This window comes from Osmia bicornis, chromosome 15, assembly GCF_907164935.1.
Source record: "Osmia bicornis bicornis chromosome 15, iOsmBic2.1, whole genome shotgun sequence".
NCBI lineage: Eukaryota > Metazoa > Arthropoda > Insecta > Hymenoptera > Megachilidae > Osmia > Osmia bicornis.
The window spans coordinates 7,556,349-7,574,816 of NC_060230.1; the positions used below are offsets into that span (position 1 = coordinate 7,556,349).

General features: G+C 35.3%; 1 protein-coding gene across 1 annotated transcript in view; it reads right to left on the reverse strand.

The window, feature by feature from the left end:
- LOC114875671 (cyclic nucleotide-gated cation channel alpha-3) overlaps nucleotides 1-18,468 on the reverse strand; it is a 39,725-nt gene continuing 21,257 nt past the window's right edge. Inside the window, exons 8-13 of the mRNA XM_029186229.2 lie at nucleotides 6,178-6,318; nucleotides 5,563-5,715; nucleotides 4,360-4,509; nucleotides 1,855-2,022; nucleotides 936-1,259; nucleotides 1-343 (exon numbers count right to left, since the gene is read on the reverse strand). Coding sequence (XP_029042062.1) covers nucleotides 78-343; nucleotides 936-1,259; nucleotides 1,855-2,022; nucleotides 4,360-4,509; nucleotides 5,563-5,715; nucleotides 6,178-6,318 — 1,202 coding nt within the window. The 3' untranslated portion in view covers nucleotides 1-77. The remainder of the gene's footprint in view (nucleotides 344-935; nucleotides 1,260-1,854; nucleotides 2,023-4,359; nucleotides 4,510-5,562; nucleotides 5,716-6,177; nucleotides 6,319-18,468) is intronic.

Here is an 18,468-nt window from a genome sequence, read left to right on the forward strand (position 1 = left end):
CTGTCAGTACCATCAGCAAGGTAATGTCGTATTCGCTTGATTTTTGTTTTGCCGCGCTCTCGCGGCCTTGTTTCTTGTTAAATGATACTTTCTCGATTTCTCTCGTTGTTGTCCTCTAGACTGGAAGTCGAACTGGCTCCACAGATGTGCATCTCGATTTCAGCTAACCGGTTCTCTACTTCCCATTGCTGTTGATTCAATTTCGCGCTCATCGCAGCGTTTTCGGATTCTAAGCAAATTAAACGTTCTCGAAGGCGTTTAATTTCTGCTAATAATGCTTCGTGGGTGCCTAGAAGTGGTGTGGCCCCTTCACTGACTAACTGTGACATGCTGTTAGTCATGCCTGAAAGTATACATTTCATATTTGAATTTAATTGATGTTTTAACATCATATAGATATAGTAATAACGATACTGTTATTATATGTACATTGAACTGTGGGAAGGGATCAGTATATTACATTATATCTAATGTAGATATAGTAATAATGATATTGTTATTAAATGAACATTGGTCTGCTGGAATAAATCAGTATATTACATTATATCTAATGTAGATATAGTAATAACAGTAGATACTGTTATTATATGTACACTTAGTCCCATCGAAGTTGTCGCAGTGAAGTTGGCCACGCATTCACTCACCGATGCGGCGTGAATGAGTTAATGAATTTGTAGCCAACTTCACTGCGACAACTTCGATGGGACTGACGATGAGTGTACATACATTGATCTGTGGGAAGGAATCAGTATATTACAATAGATCTAATGTAGATATAGTTACAATGATATTGTTAGTAAATGTTTATTACATATCTAATGTAGATATAGTAATGACGATAATGTTACAATCTGTGCCCATTGATGGGCTTCAACTTTTATAGAAGGCACGATTTTAATTAAGAAATGAATTAATATTTAAGTTATTATATTTGCCTGAGTGTGTAGATTGTCTCCCGGTAGATGGTTGAGTGGCAGCAGACTGTGGAGCCCTAGTGGTTTGATCCTCGCTGCTGTGACCGCTACTGGTTGCGCTTATTGGGCTATCCATGCTTCTTCTAACATTCGCGTTCGCGTTGTGCTCGGAACTCGCTAAACCGCGCGATGCTACTGGACTTGGGCTAGGTGAGAACAATGAACGACCGGTTGAGTAGGTATGAGTAGATTTTGCGTCTGTAGGTGAAATCCACATTTCTTCCAGTGGTATACGACCTTTCGACTCCACTAATCCTGGCGTACTCTGACATCGTCCCATTGCAGCTGAAAATTAATAACGCGTATAAAGAAGAAAGAAAGCAGGGGATTCATCGTATCAGGTTTAAATGATTTTTTTTTCTTTTCAAGCCCTTCGTTTAAAAAAATAACTCGCGTGTCTGTACTTTGAAAACCGTGTCCTATCTCTTATTTTCAGTACGGTAACCTTCTTTAATTAAGCAATCGTCTTTCTCATTGTGCAGCCACTGCAGCAACTCCGTATACCAGCATGTAATTACGCGGCGCAACTTGACCCCAGAGTACATACGAAGCGATTCGCTGCTTCGAAAGTTCGTAACACCGCGAACTTTCTTTCATCGGGAGAACAGAAGGCATGGTAGAAGACGAGTTACATTTGTTTTTGATGAACTTTCGAATTAAACAGCTCTTTCAAGGGAACTTCGATCCAGGAGCGTTCATTTTACAGTGCAAGAAAATTTAATTTGGGTACGATTATTACTGCGATAACAGATAATTTCGAAATTTTGAAATTTCAGGACTTCAAAACTGCAATATTGCAAAATTTTAGTATTCCAGCCCATTCCCAAAAGATCCCAGCCACCCCAATATCTGAAATTAGATAATATTTATATATCCTGACCTTTTTCAAGGGGAGCCCTCTTGTATTTCTCCAGCCTCTTCACGGCGATGGCTTCCAGTCGGATTCTGGCTGCAGGATATTCCTTCAACACGTCCCACATGTCCTTTTTACTAAGGACGAAGAGATCCGAGTAACCCACGGAGCGTACGCTGGCTGTTCGTCGGTTACCTGTAGCGATGTAGCCATTTATTGGTTATCGGGATATATCAAGCTTTCTTTTGTATCCGATCCGAAATTGATTAGTTTCTTCATTCTACAGACTCATATCTGTAGTATGAGTATAGATTTCTGATATATCCTTGCTTCTACATCAAAACATAACTTTGCCTTCTTTATGGTAAAAAATCATGCTCGACAAATTACCATTATCAATTGAAAACTACGTGAAATGCTTACTCGTGTGAGTGTGTTTAAAAAGGGATAAATATGCTTCAATAGGAGCTTTATAAAGGTAACACATAGTTGGTGATAACAGATTTTATAATTGGAATGTGTTAAAAATGTTCACACGCATTACATAGGTTCACCAGGAAAAATTAATTTAACCAAAATTTATTTAACCCTTTTTAGGAATTAAAGGATTAAGTATCGTATTTAAAAGAATTAACTTGGATTTGAAATTTACTCTACAACTTCGTATGTGAAAAAAATTATTTAACTCAAAAAATGTTCCCCTTCATACTAAACAATTTTTAGATTAATAGTTTTTTTATATCTTCAATGATCTGCAAGATATTTGTCTGCTAATATTTTTATCTTTGTTTTAGGTGTCTATTGTTAGTGTTTCGATAAAAAACATACATTTTCAAACCATATACTTACTTTTTCAGTACAGTTAATAGCATATTATTTGAAATAAAAAAATTTTAAGCTATTCTTTTACGTGTGTTTATATAAAATTTATTATAGATCATCTAACGTGATAGATAAGAAACTAACTACAATAATTAATATATGAGCGTATAGAATAAGTTAAATTCGAATGCAGATTAATTACATCCGTGAAGTGAGCAAGTACCATTACATTAGAAAATCAAAATAATGAATTACATTGAAATGAAGGATATTGAAAAACTACGTTTAGATGTGACGAAAATCGTGATAAGTATAAAACATGAAAAGTGCAGATAGAAAAGTATAAAAATAAATTGAAATGAAGGAAATATTTGCTATATTTTATTTTTATCAGTTAACAGCAATGTAATCGAGGGATGTATGGGAGGGAGTACCTTACAGGCCTTTGGCCCACCTACACATAAGCATTTACACGGGAGAGTTTGAATTGATGCAAATTTTATTATTCTCGAAAGGTTGAGAAGAGACACAGTAGTAGCTACTCGGTAATTCTCTGAGCCTGAATAAATTAATATTAATATTCTGCAAATATTTCCTTCGATCAAACATAAATACAAAATTAAATAAGACTATAAGTAACAGCATATCATAGAAGCCAAATCGCTTATAAAATAAATCAGAAGATAGATTTAAAAATGCTGGTAGAATATATACGGGTTTTAGGTACTCAGTTCTAAACTAATGTTACTACCAAAGCGAGGTGATAGAAAGATGATTAAAAGTATGTTTGTCTTTATCTGTTGGATGATAAACCAACACGACCTATGATTAATTTAAAGAAAATAATTAAGGGAACGCTAACAGAGGATATATTACAAAATCTCATTTATTGAAAATAAATGATATTGTGGCTTATGGTTCTAAAATCCTCTTTTCAATAAATAAATAAATGAATAAATAAATAAATAGGTGATGCTGGTTTATCGGCTGAAAAATAATAATTGAAATAGAGGGGCAAAGGCTAAAGGGCAATACGTGTCACGAGCCTTGTTCACAACGTGTCGACAATCTCGCAGCGACTGTAATGCAATTACTATTAATTAAATAATAAAAACTGTATATCTCTGACAGATGGAAGGAACATAGGAAAGGGGTGTACACGAACTAATCTAGAACGACGGTAATAGAAATGGTAGATCTACTGATGTTATTTTATTTCTATGAAATAATTTATCCCTATTATAATACATTTTGAATTTAATTAAAACAGCATTTCATTTTTATTTTATGCAATTATTTTAAAAACAAAGACTATTGAAACCTACAGAATTGGAGAGGCAAAAATCGATCTAAATTAATCGTATAGAAAATGTAATTAAAAAGTTTCTTTCAAGTTTAGAAGTATAGGAAAAAGTATTATGTTATATTTTATAAAAATAATTCTAGTACTTAGTTTAAGAACAGTAATTAAATTTGATTCGTTGCGTGAACGTCGATCACGTGTGGCAAGTGGAGTAGGAATATCAGTGACAGAAAGATTACACAAGTATAAAAAAAAAAGAGTTACTAGGAAGATTGATTTTACATCGGCTCATACCGGCTCGACGGCTTGCCCTCTCACAGAGTGGTAAGAACGTGAAACGTGAAAACGTGAATCGTGAAATATGAGGGGGACAGCTCACGGGCCCCTGGTCCGCTTGGAATATTTACCGCACTCTTTACCTGCAGTCCCCATATTGAGAATGCTGATCTCGCCGAAGTAGGAACCCGCCTTAAGTGTAGCGAGGACTGTTTTTCCGTTGTCAGCTACCACTTGCAATCGTCCTCTGTTGACTATATACATCTCCTTGCCTACCTCACCTATAAAAAATTTCAAAAAATAGAAAATTTATATCTTCTGAATAAACAAAGAATAAAATGCTTTAAACGCTAAAAAGCTTTATTAAAAAATATTGACCGACAATGAGTGTAATAATGATATCATTAAAAATAGTAGGCAGAAATAATTTGTAAGGTTGTTTTAATTTTTTAATTATTGAATTCAATAAACGTGTTTCTGCAAGAGCGTAGGTAAAGCAATAACGGTGAGTGATGTTGGAGTAAACTCAGTTAGCTTTAATTCCGTAGCAGTGATGCAGGTCCAAGTAGGGTCAGCCATAAAACGGAAGCGCGAGAAAGGGAACGATTGCCGCATTCCAGTAGTCATGCGGCAGTCGTTTCCACGACGATGAAGAGATTAGAGAAGGAAAGGCGCTACTTTCTTTCTTTATTCATCCCCTTCCTATACGTTCCTTCACCTCTGACCTCTTTCTAAAGACATACTGACCAATATTGATATACAAATATTCAAATTTTTATTGCAAAATGGCACTTATGATACATCGATTGAAAGGTTAAAGTATACCGAGAATGACTATATAAACGTTTCATCTGTATCCCTAGTTACAGTATGATTGGTTTCAGCTACTTCGTATTTACCCTCGGACGGCGGACCATGGAGAGAGGCACAATTGTAATTAACGGTGCATTTATATGATAATTTTCAATAAATTGTAAGCATAAGTACCATTTCGCAGTACTTTTATGCGATCAAACTGGCAGCAGTCTTTTGATGTTCTGAAATCAGCCAATTCATATGCAGATGCTTCCATACGGCTAATTTCCCGTCTGCGCCAAATGATCTTGGCCGGTTATCTTTCCAAACGAAATATTTCGTTTGTAAGTACACGTCCCGGGTAGGCTATTGGCAATGAGGCCACGTAGAAACGGTAAGCAATCACTTTTCAACCCTATATCAGGCTAGTCCGTCTCTTGGCACGATTCCAGCCACTCATTTTAAAACCGAGCCGCATCGTATCCAGGAGAGATGTCGTAATACGAAAGAAAGACAGAAACAGGGAGGCGAGGTCTTACCTTTGCGACAAATGTAGTCACCAGGTGAGAAGAGAACCGGCCGAAGTCTCAACACTAGCTCGCAGAGAAAGCCAGCTTCCGTATTCTGAAAAATCTCCACCCTCCTCAACGTGTCCAGGTGCACATTTATCGCGATTTCAGCCTTCAATTTGTCTGCAACATTTCAACCGTAAAATTATGAACACCGAAACCTCTCCAACTTTATATCTTTTCATGGTCATAAAATATTCATTCCTGAAATGGAACGGAAAAATTCGAACTACCAGAGTGGAAATTACAATCGTTTTTAGAGATTCAGACCGCGTCTTTCATTGATGGTCGTGATTATAATTTATTATAAACTTTTGAAATAACGTACTTAGAAAAACATTAGCAAAATTTTTGTAGGATAAAAATTAAGAAAGAAGATTTCTATGAATGACGCCTTTATACGAGACGAAACAGGATTGCTATGACGACGAATCAGGTAAATCTGCTGGAACGAATCTTAATTTGCATTTATGAGAGGAAACAAGAATAAAGAAAAAATTATTCAAGATAAAAGGTGAAGGATGTTAAAAGTTTTGAAAAAAGTTATAAAAATTGCTCGATGTCTGATTTGAATCAGAAACATACCAGGAAGGCAGCTAACAGCTTTCTCCTCGTCTGAACACTTTTGCGTTAACCAAAGGTAGTCGAACCATTTGATCACCTTCACTTGAAGGTGTTTTGGCACTCTTCTCATTCTCATGTAGGTTTTCACCCCATCCAACTTCGCTGCAACCAGAACAATGAAATTTTGTTAAATTTTATCGGGGAACATATTTGACAACTCATCGTCGCTCTGAAATTTTTGCCATTTTTCCCTCGGAAAATTAAACGGTGTCGAATGGAGTATCGCGTGACACACGCGTCGGCACCGGAAATGTAGTCGTTTCGAAATTCAATAATGATATTGGGGTTAATAAGCAAATAAAATATTCTACGTGGGTTATGGAATTGGTGAGAATAATAACGTAATACGTATTGCGGTGACATTTCATTTAAACGGCTCCGTGAGATGTGCTCAACAGTTCATTATTTATGCAAATTAAATAGCGTGACAGCCAAGTATGTATTATCATATTTTTGCACTTAATTTCGGTGGATTCATTTCAAACAAAAATATGCAACAAAAGTGTCAAAATTTAAGCAATTATTATAAAATTGTGAATAATATTAATTTAACTGAAAATTTAATCGTCGTTTAAAAATGCCTTTTTTACTGCAAGTGCGCCTAATTACTCCTTTGCTTTTGTTTCTTTGTTAAACATTTAATAGTATCGGTATTTCTCTCTTTTTACACGCATTTTAATCGCCATCGTTTTGCATGGTCGTTATTTAAACGATGGTACCGGAAATAAAACCGCGCGAGGAGCATTGTACGTTAGAAATTCGCAGTGGAGATAACAAACGGTAATTTTGCAACTAGGTATGTATTGTATGCTTGGGTTCGTGTTTGTAGAAATAGGTTGCGTCAAATTCAAAGAGTATCGAGCGTGTAAAAAGAGACATTAAACCAGCTTGAAAACGCTTTAACCGGAACTACCCATTCGCGCGCGATATCACGTTCCACTACTTTCAACGATCGGGTTGCTAACCTTTTAATTGTCTTTGTTTTAATAACGATGGATGGATGGCTGGCTATGATGGTCGGTTTAATTGGAAATTGTTATTGGTAGATATACAGACCTATTTGACGCGTTGCATCACGATACTCGTTAAAAATATAAAATAAAAGTTAATATAAAATTTGGTGTAACTTAATATAAGAGTACCATTATAGATTATAAAGGTACAACGAATCTTATTATTTGTTAAAATAAACACATGGTTTTTTGGGATATTCAAATATTCAATAATATACGATATTCTCCAACACCCTGCGCGAATAAAATTACTGGAGTTATAAATATAAGAGTTTTATTAAAATGTACAAAGCTCGCGCCCTCCTTTGTGGCTTTCTTTATGGCGTACGTAGCTGTTTGCATAGCCAGGGAAGTTTTGTTCAATCCACTCAGCTAAGTGGAAGGAAATTGGGTAGACAACTGCACGTCTGCTTGAAAGTTAAAACTAAGTCACTCGAAACAGTCGTTTAAAACTGGTCGACAATCAAAGACTGTTTTTAACGTAATTGCCAGTTTTCGAATATTCAATCGAGATAGACATATTATGCGATTGGTATTGTATTCATTAAAAGTTTTGATAATAAATGCCAACTTTAATGAATTGTTCGAATAATTACGGATATCTGATAGGCGAGGTTATTTACGAGCTCCTGTCGAGTGGAAGACAATTGGGTGGGATCGGGTAGGATCGGGTAGGATCGGATGAGCTCGTGTACACGTCCGACTTTCGCGATCGCGAAGCTTTCCGACTTTGTCCGAAGTCTTCCGACGTAACCCGAAATTATCCGCCATATTGTCTACTCGCGTGTTGTGACAGTTCTACATATTTAAGACGCGAGTGATAGTGTGTTTTATTATGGTACATATTCAATTCTAATTAAATATTAATTACATAAAGTTTTAAATTCGCTAACTAACAATAAGTCTTCTTAAATAGGTGGTGTATCAATCTTCTGAGGTTTGAAGCAAACATCCGTTTGAAAAGAAGAATCAGCCCGGTAAGTGGTGAATAAGACAACTTCCTCTACTGCATGATAAATATAGTACGTAGTTACGGCATGGTATTATAAGTGCACCCCGTGGTCCTTGAAAGTACCTCACGTCAAGTACAGTTGATAAAACTAACTTTTCATACTGGACGGTAGAACTGGTCCAAACATTTGCGAGTATTTATGGTGAATCTGCCGGACAACGGCAATTGGTCCAAACTTTGAGACAGACATCTGTCTGCGACATAACGTTCCAAACTGAGTACGTGATCGCCATATTCTCCAGACATTTTCTTATACTTTCGTTCTTTCTCGACCCAGTGCTGACGCGTTACGTTATCGCTCCCTATAGTATTAAAATTTTGCTAATTCTTTATGAACAACGAATGAAGAATATTCAAGCGGTAAACTTGGAAGAAGGATTTCATGAAAGTTGTAAAAAACCCGCTACAAAATGGCGTCTCTCAAAACACCCACGATAGTCATCGCATTTCATTAAAAATTAAATTTTTTTTTATATTGTAAGATTTACTGTAATTTGGAAACTTAGATCACGTTTTTCTATTTTCTATAAACAAGGAAATAGTAAAACACCAACATGGTGTGCACTACTTAAGTAACCAGACGGAATAAATAACTAGACGGAATAAATAATCAGACAGAATAAATAATCAACTGCATTATATAATTAGATGGAACAAGTACCTAAACGCGTTGAATTACTAGACAGAATAAATAATCGAGGAAAATAAGTGTGTTCTTAACTAGAATCCTTTTTCCGTAAAACCTGTGATTATTCTCTCAGACGAAAGAATTGTCAACTCGTGAAAAGGGAAAAGGTTAAATTGTCCCTGCCTATCACTCGTGTGTCGTTTATTCGATGGCTTGGAAGACCATTTCCGATTGAAATCAACCCCATCGACGCCAGTCGAAACTTTCTGGAACGCTCTTTTCGACAGAATCAGTTCATCTTCCAAAGTCCGCAATTTCCTTACGTAAACAACATCCGTACCCATGGAATTACTTTAAATTTTTTATTTTAAAACTTGGGTGTGAGAAATATCAAATTTCCAAGTTTCCAGATTTCCAAACGTTTAAGTTTTCAAATATCCCAATTTTTCAAATTTCTAATTCTCCATGTTCTTAAATTCCCAAATTTGAAAAGTTAGAAACTTACACGACGATCTAGCACGCGATATCCCGTGAACCTCTAGTAATTGACTCAATCGGATTATGTAGTAGCAAAAGTGTTAAGGAACTTAATTTTTCGTCGCGCTGGTTAACAATGCCGGATAATCCATGACGAATAGCTGCAGCGAATTTTGGTTCTGGCCAATTCCGTATCCAGCCAGATAAGAGGTATAACGTACAGATTAAGGGCTCAGTGTTAAACTAGCCCGAAACGGAGCAATGCCAAACAGACCGTTTGTCCAAATAGTCTAATCCTAGCCGACCAATGTATGAACGTGGATGCTCGCATACGTAATTAGGTATTAGGGCATCGACATGGAGCAAGGGTACTAGAAGCTTCTTCGTACGATGAATAGCGTGGTATTCTTCGTCCCTCTCGTCGCTTGTCGATCGGAAACCATAAATGGATCACGACTGATACGATCACGTCACGTACTTGCTATTTCGAACCAATTTCTCGATGCCTTCTTATTCGATGTCAGCAAAAGCATCAGAATAAATTGTTGATGTTCGATGATAAAAATATGTTATTCTGGGAGAAATATGAGGCAGGGATGTGTGTGGGCTAGAGCTATTGTTGATAGAGGGGAATTGAATATATAAAAAATTGCGGTACAATGTTGGAAAAAGTTTTTTAAAATAAATCTTTAAAAGCTACTATTCTCAAGTATGGAATATAAACAATTTGTTTAGAATCTGATTAGATAAATTATTGCGGTAAAGGAGGAAAAAATTGTTTCATTAAAAAAGAAAATTCTATTTTAATTTTAGATTAGCATCTTTGAATCTTTCGCTAGATAAATCATAATCTTCCTAGTGCATTTTTCAAATCGATATTATCACCTGCCCATCGGTTAATGATACGAAAGTTACGTTAACTATTCAACTTTGAGGATTAATTGATCCACGTGACGTGGATGGAAAATTAATTAAGCCGGAGTAGAACAAACCAGTTCATTGTTGGTAGAAAAAGAGGAAACTTTTCCTTCCTGTAATTTCATCAACCTCAGCTGTTTATGAAAAGAAGTATGATTATTAATGAGTCAGCTTTACTTAAAGAAAAGAGAAGAGATCCGTATTTGAAGTTTATTGATTGGTTAAAAGATCATAGGTTAAGTTATTAGGTAAAGCTTCTCAGAATCATGTCCATGATAACGATCTGCATATTTACCAAGAATTCTTTCATTTACCTAATTAGAAAATATTTAAAATGAAAGAAATCCGAAATATTAGGTATTTGAAATTTTGAACAATAAAAATAGAGAAAAATTGTAAAAATAATAGAACGGATTTGTTAAAAATAAAAAGATACCATTTAATGAAAATTTCAATAACTTGAGCTTGGTAATTAAAATGGTAAGAAGTGCTTATATTCGATCCAAGATGGTCGGTGGAGTGCTTAGACTATACACGATGTAAATGTAGGCAGTCAAAACCGCTGCGAATGCGCCCAATGTGAATACAGCTGTTTTAAATCCTACAAAGGAGAAAATATAAACAAATTTTGTACAATTTTTTGGATACTTTCAGTGTTACAACTATTATGCTCTAAGGCATGGGCCACTGAGAAAATGCGTTCAAGCTATTATTCCAACCCGATATATCGATTTGCCGAATCTTCTGATGAACAAATTGTAAATGATTTTCGAGGGAAATAAAAAAAAAATTTCAATGTTAGAATACTGAAATATAGCAGCAGATGCAGTATTGTAAGTTTAACTTAAAGCGATGCATTTAGTAGATGCACCTTGTGAAGGCTCAGTTCCCACTTACTTATGATATTTGACAAAGCCGATTACAACGGGTGAATTTGAAATTCCATTTGATTTTTCGCCTTGGCATTTCGTCGGCAGCAGAGCTTTCTCAGGGATTTCAGTTTAAGCTTAAAACCCTTAAGTGCTTAAGAAATTTCATAAAACTAAAAGTAAAACTTTCACAGCCAGGTAATATCATTGTTAAACTTTCTTTAACGTTATTTGATATGTATTGCGAATTTGTTTAACGTTTAGAAATACGATATGCAAAATATCAATTCAAATTCTCCCGCGCAACCCTTTACGAGCATGTAGTGGGGAGCCACAGACCTGTATATAGGGAGCCCTCTCCTACAATTGGGAATTAGGCCCGATCTACAATAAGAAGTTGATCTGTTTACATTACGTAGGGTAAGGGCGTAAGCGAAATAAATAATTTCCATTTCGTCTTACTCCCACTCCTGCTTTTCTTACGTTCGACCAATTAGAGCGCAGGAGGAAAATTACGGCACATGTACGAGATTCCTCTTGCGTTCTGATTGGTCCTTAATTCTTTCTACTCCATCGTATTGCCAGTGTAAGCATCTTTACGCTAAAATCGTTACTTCTACTTCTACTCCTTACTCTATTTATTGTAAATCGGGCCTTAATCGTAAGTACTCTTTTCGGCCAGTTTTCAGAGGCTACGCCTCTTTCCTCTAGCGGCTAGAGTCTAGCCGCTTGTCGTACCCAGCGCGACGGCCCTAGTCCTCGAGGCACTTCAGGCGCGTGCCGTATATGAACTTTTCAGTAGAGGTGTGCGAGTACTCGATTTATTCGAGTACTCGAATTTCGAGTCGAACAATGATCGGTCGGTCGAGCCGAGTCGATCGCTTGAATTTGCCGAACTACTTGAAAAAATCGAACTACTCTAATATTCGAGCTCTCGTAATTCGAAGTTTCACAAGGGCTCGAATATTCGAGTAGTTCGATTTTTTCGAGTAGCTCGGCAAATTCAAGCGATCGACTCGACTCGAACAATCGAAGCGAGTTCAGCTCGGCTTGTAAATTACGAGTACTCGCACACCTCTACTTTTCAGGGCACATTGGGGCTACACTCGTATCAATAGGTTTCCACATCACCCATGGGGTACGATTCATATGGCACACATGAGGTGCCTCGAGGACTAGGGCCCTTGCACGGGGCGCGACGAACGGTGGGAGGAAAGGGGCGTAGCCTCTGAAAACTGGCCGAAAAGGGCATCATCATTCTCCCCATGACCACCGATGGAGTAGGGTGGGAGCTCGGGGAATTCTCGAGGGAAGGGGGCATCGTCATTTTCCATATTAAATCAAACCATATTAAAATTGTTATCAGTGGTACGTGTACCACTAGTTAAGAATTATTTTTTTAAACATAAGAACATAATAGTTGTAACATTTTTCCAGAGACGTGCTTTTATAACTTTTTATCAAATATGTTTTTTGGAAATCTATTGGAAATATTTGATGAAACAAGAGTTTCAATCAAACATCAAAGGGAGTTTTCATCCCTTTAAAGTCGATGATAGTGGATAAGAGGATATATATCAAATATTTTTCCAAAAATGTTATTAAAATGGACATTTCTGTGTCAATTTCAATTCAGCTGCTTTTGTTATTATTATTATTTTAATTTTAGATAGAAATGAAAAATATCTTACTTTCTTTTCTACATTTATCAGACTCTGTGCTAACCGAGGATTGTCTCGAGTTATCTTGTTTTACTGAAACCTTCTCCTGTGTGCTTGTTGTAGATTTCATTCCCTCGCCTTCAATATTTTTCTTTTCAGACACTTCTAAGAATAAATGGTTTATATTTTCACGTTTGTAATGTAACAATATAAGGGTTTTTCTGTATCATGTTATACACCCCCATACACTCTTGGAGTGAAAATTTACTCATTTACTATTTGTAACGAAATAATAAAATAACAGTTTATTATAATTATTCAATTTCAAGTATCTTTATATTTCATTTTAGTATGTACCTTCTTGTGTATCCTGTTCATTATTCATGTTCATAATCAATACGAAAATTTCTTCAAGTATCTTGAAAATATTTTGAAGATATTGATTGAGTCCTGTAGCTACGTTAATTCAATTTCGTCATCGTTAAATGACGCTAAAGAAACTTCACTAGTGTCAGCAAAGAATAATTGCCTGGTATCCGTACATTCCCGTTTGAGTCGTTGAAGGAAAATTACCAATGAGGAGGTCCTTAGTTAGCGGAGAACTAGGTAAATTTACCTAAGAGTTCTAGCCTCTTCCTCTTTAACCAGTCATTAAGAATAAAAGCTTTTTTTCTTGATTTCTTGCTGCTTTCGTTTCGGCCAACAAAGAAGCTTCGCAAGTATTCTCTACGTCGAAGAGTTAATCCAGCTCCACTGATTATGCAGTTAAACGAGTGTCCTTAGGATGGTAGCGCGATTCTCTGAGGTACTTTTCTGCTCGAACAATGCAAATTTATGATAAATAGAATACGTTTTCGGAGGGAGGAACCGTGAATAATCGTATCGTTCAAGATAGCAGTAAAGATGGGGGTAAGAAAAAATATGATGGTACTTCAAAGGATATGTTTAAGTTATGGTGACGATTTGTAATTTTTAAATACAATTTTTACTTGCACAGTAAAATCTTGGAAATAACGGTAATACAATTATTGCAATTTCGGAATTATTAAAGGGTATAGCAGGATAAGATGGTCAAAAGTGCCCTTGAACCGATTTTACTTAGCAATGCGCCATTCGATAGCTTATCCCAAAAAACCATGTTACACCAAGTTTCAACCCCGTACCTCAACCAGGAGGGTTGTTATCGGGTAAGATAGAAATTACCATTTTTGCCATATTTCTCTTATTTAACATTATACAAAAAATCTGAAAAAATTCTAGAATATTCTAGACATGCTTATATATCACTGTGAATTTTTTCAGATATTTTGCATAATGTTAAATAAGAGAAATATGGCAAAAATGGTAATTTCTATCTTACCCTATAACAACCCTCCCGGTTGAGGTACAGGGCTGAAACTTGGTGTACCATGGTTTTTTGGGATAAGCTATCGAATGGCGCATTCCTAAGTAAAATCGGCTCAAAGGCACTTTTGACCATCTTATCCTGCTATACCTTTTGAAATTTAGAATCTTTTAATTTGGAATTTTAGAATTTTAAAATTTACAATTTAGAATCTTTTAATTTGGAATTTTAGAATTTTAAAATTTGCAATTTACAATTTTAAAATTTGGAATTTTAGAATTTTAAAATTTGCAATTTAGAATTTTTTAATTTGGAACTTTAGAATTTTAAAATTTGCAATTTAGAATCTTTTAATTTGGAACTTTAGAATTTTAAAATTTGCAATTTAGAATCTTTTAATTTGGAATTTTAGAATTTTTAAATTTGCAATTTAGAATCTTTTAAATTTGGAATTTTAGAATTTTTAAATTTGCAATTTAGAATGTTTTAATTTCGAATTCGGAATTTTAGAATTTAGGAATTTGGAGTTTTTAAATTTTAAAACTTTCGAATTTTAGAATTTTGCTAAGAATGAATTGCAAGACTTACTTCGATGGTTAATTACTTGAACTGCATGTCAGTGGAATCTTTCTTGACTCTCCTAGTTATCTCATTGCCCTTCAGCAAATAAATCTGGAACCTTTCTAAACGTTGGTTAAACTGCTGTAGCTATGTACTGTTGATCCTTGATTCACTCTTCTTCCGCTGTTTGTTCAAGTTCAATAGGGGCTTCACTTTCAATCGGTTCGTCCTGCGTACCTACTGACTTCACCTCTACTACTTCCGCTGTTTCTTCAAGTTCACTAGGGGCTTCACTTTCAATAGGTTCGTCCTGCGTACCTTGTGACTTCACTTCTACTACTTGTTGTGTAGTATTTTCATCACCGATCATAGAACTCGAAACATGATTTTCTTTTATCTCAGATAATTTTTCATCTATTCCCTCGGTGGTTTGTGAACCAATGTCTTTCTCGATGATCGTTGAAGTTGCAAAATTTTTAATACTAGTCTCTTCTATTGTTTTGTCTTTATCTAAGTTTCAATTTCAAGGGATTTAAGTTGATGCAATATTTTTATTTATTCATTCTAAAAGAAAAGAATTTAGCAAACCTTTGCCTTGAGCTTCTTCAAGAATCTTCGCTTTCAAGAATGCAATCTTTTTACAATTATTCTCTTGAGTACATCCAATAATGGACATTTTTCAACGGCCTCTTACAAAATATTCTTTTTAAAAATGGCCTGTACTGCTTTTTAACAATATTTCCCACCTGACGATCTAGAACACTTCTTTTTTTCTTTTTTTTTCTCTGTCACTGGCTTTTCTATTTCGTCAGCGAATTTGCATCGTTGTGTGCAACCAGATGTACGGAAAGATTCAATTGGCTATTATAAATCATAATATTAGAATATAAACTTATATGCAAACTGGGCCAAGCTATATCTCAAAAATATTCCCAGGCTTCCATCTAGGCCTCTCTAGGAAAAATGAAACTAGGAATTTTCGTTTCGACGATATTAATACTATAAATGATTTAGAAACAAAATAATATGATTTTTAATTATTAAAAATTATAAAATTTAGTATATTACTGAACAGCATGAATAATAAAGTAATTATGAATTCAAATTTTCCCGCGTAAATGTTTAAACGCAGGTAGTGGGGGAGCTACAGGCCTATATATGGGCCCATCTCCCCTGCATTCTCAGTTTACCCAGAGAAGCCTACGGGGAAGGATGGGAACCCGGGACGTCATCGTTGTCCAAAGTAATTTTTCTCCAAGTGAAGTTCTTTATATCTATGGATTAACATTTCTAATTTTATTGCACTATAATTATTATATAGGTACTGTATAGTAAAGTTTAATTAATTAATTTTTTAATTAAACACGAAAGTTAAATGATACCAGCCGGAGTGGTGATTAATAATTTCCCGAACTTTCGAAATTATTTAGAATCCATTGGTAAAGTTCTCGACAGAATTGGTATTTATTGAACTACTTTGGGTATCGAGCGGCGTCCTGAATATTCGGTACATTGCAGTATGGTTCGTTGAGAATATTTCTCGTCTCCATGGAACTCACTGGTTGCACGGTAATCGAAGTACTTTCGAAAGTATACAGAATTTGATTTGTACCAATTCGAATGCAGAATGTTACTTGTTACTACGCACGATCAATGTTGGATCATCTGTCGAGGCAGAAGATGTGCAGTGCGGATCGCAATCGAAAAGATCGGGCGTGCCTTTACTCTGAGCTTTCTGTGATGCGGTATCGCGTTTGGACTGGGAATTATTAATAGTTTCACTGGTACTTTGCTGGTCCACCATCGCAAAAACAAGAGTAGCGATTTCTATCTCCAATGCATTTTCGAAGTCTTCTTCCAAGAGGATGACTCTTTTATAAAGAAAAAAAAGTAGGACAATTTCGAACTCCAAAATCATTTCTTCAGATTTGTTCTAATTATTACGTTCAAAGAGTTGCGAATAATAATTAAGAGACTTAATCCGAATTTTCTGTTCTTTCAAAGCCACTTCTAGTTTAATTGCAGTAGGATATTGTAATAGGTTTTAATAAATTCATTTATTAACTCACCTACAGATATTTTTTGAACTTTTTTGTGAAAACACTTAATTTGGTATGGGGGATGTAGAATGCAGAACGTGGAAAAAAAATTTTGAACCTGAAGAGAGAAAATTGTGACGGAGACAGATTTTTAGCATGTCATTTTCGTTGCCATGTTTCATAACACGCTTGTTTTTTGTTGAATACTGAAATTTAAAGTTGCGTGCACATTTGGCGAAAGGTTTTACAATATTCTATATTTTGTATCAAAATTTTCTAATTTTTAAATTCTGGAACTTTGGAAATTCAAAGTAATAAGGGCTCCAAAGCCCACCTAGTTACACTCTTAAAGTCAGTACATACATAAATATATTATTTTATCAACGTAAGCAAAGTTGCAAGCTCAGGTACATAAATTCGTCGAATCCGAAGGATCTCTTAATTAATTATCGCAAGGGTTACCGGAGAAAATGATATTCCATAGCCAAATGACCGGATCAGCACTAATGTCGTAATACGGTGGTGCATAATTAATGAAATTAATATTGGCTTAGCCAAGACCAGTCACCTGGCGTATTGTGGTTCGCCGCGGCGAAACGTGAACAGAGAGGGCCAACCAACTACCGAAATTGCTTTTATAGGCAGGTTTATCGCTCGCTTTACATTGTCCAGCTAATATCCTAAAATTATCCTTCGATTAATGAACAAGTATTTCATGTTACCGCCTTTCTCCACTTGCATTAACATAGAATCTTCTAAAATTGTCATTTCGAATACATTAATGAACAGGTATTAATTGGAAAATGAAATTTAGGAAATTAGGAAAGTGTTATTTGAAATGAAATTTAAAAATCTTTTATATTTGATTTTTGGAAAGATGCATCAAAGTGCAACAGTGATGCAATCCGTTTAAATTGATGCAGTCTCTTCGTGAGTGAACTAGTTCACATCTGAAGTTAATCCTAAACATAGAGAAGATGGTAGCGACGTTCAGAACTTGAAGACGTAGTATTCTGTGTACAATTATAACAAGGACATCCTTACTACTGTCAAGGGATGATAATATTTGGTCTTGTCTAATTACCGGGCGACGTTTTCTACAATTGTGTTACTCCATGTTCCTGATTTCTAAGCTTCAGCTGCATTTCTATGTACATACACAATAAGAAGACGTATTCCCGGCCGGAAGTACCCTATAACAGTGACAACGGACATTTGTTTGTTTCATTAGCATTCGCGCCAGAAACACAGAACATTGTTTCCTGTTGTTTCTCAGAAATTATATTTTCATTATTTTTTTTCTTTTCCGTAATTAAGCTTATTACATCATCATTAAATAGCGCATGGTTCTCATTCTGCATCAATATGTACTTTATTTTTTAATTACGTAGTATTTACCAACAGTTACCTAAAAGTAAATACGATGCAACTGTAGATAAAGAACAAATATTAGTCGAGCCAACATTATTATTCTTGGAATAATATATTGTGAATAGAAATCCCAATATGTAACAGTTAACTATTTTATTTTAAGCCTTTTAAAATTTGAGAAAATTGCAATTCAACAAAAATTCAAATGAGAGTATTAATTAAGGAGAGCATAGAATTATTAGACAGCAAATTAGAAATTCTAACTCAAAATGAAATTTGATATTCCATCAGGGTCGCCTTGGCAAGATGCAGTCCAATTCGCTGAACGAAATTTTAAGAACGACATTACAGACCACTT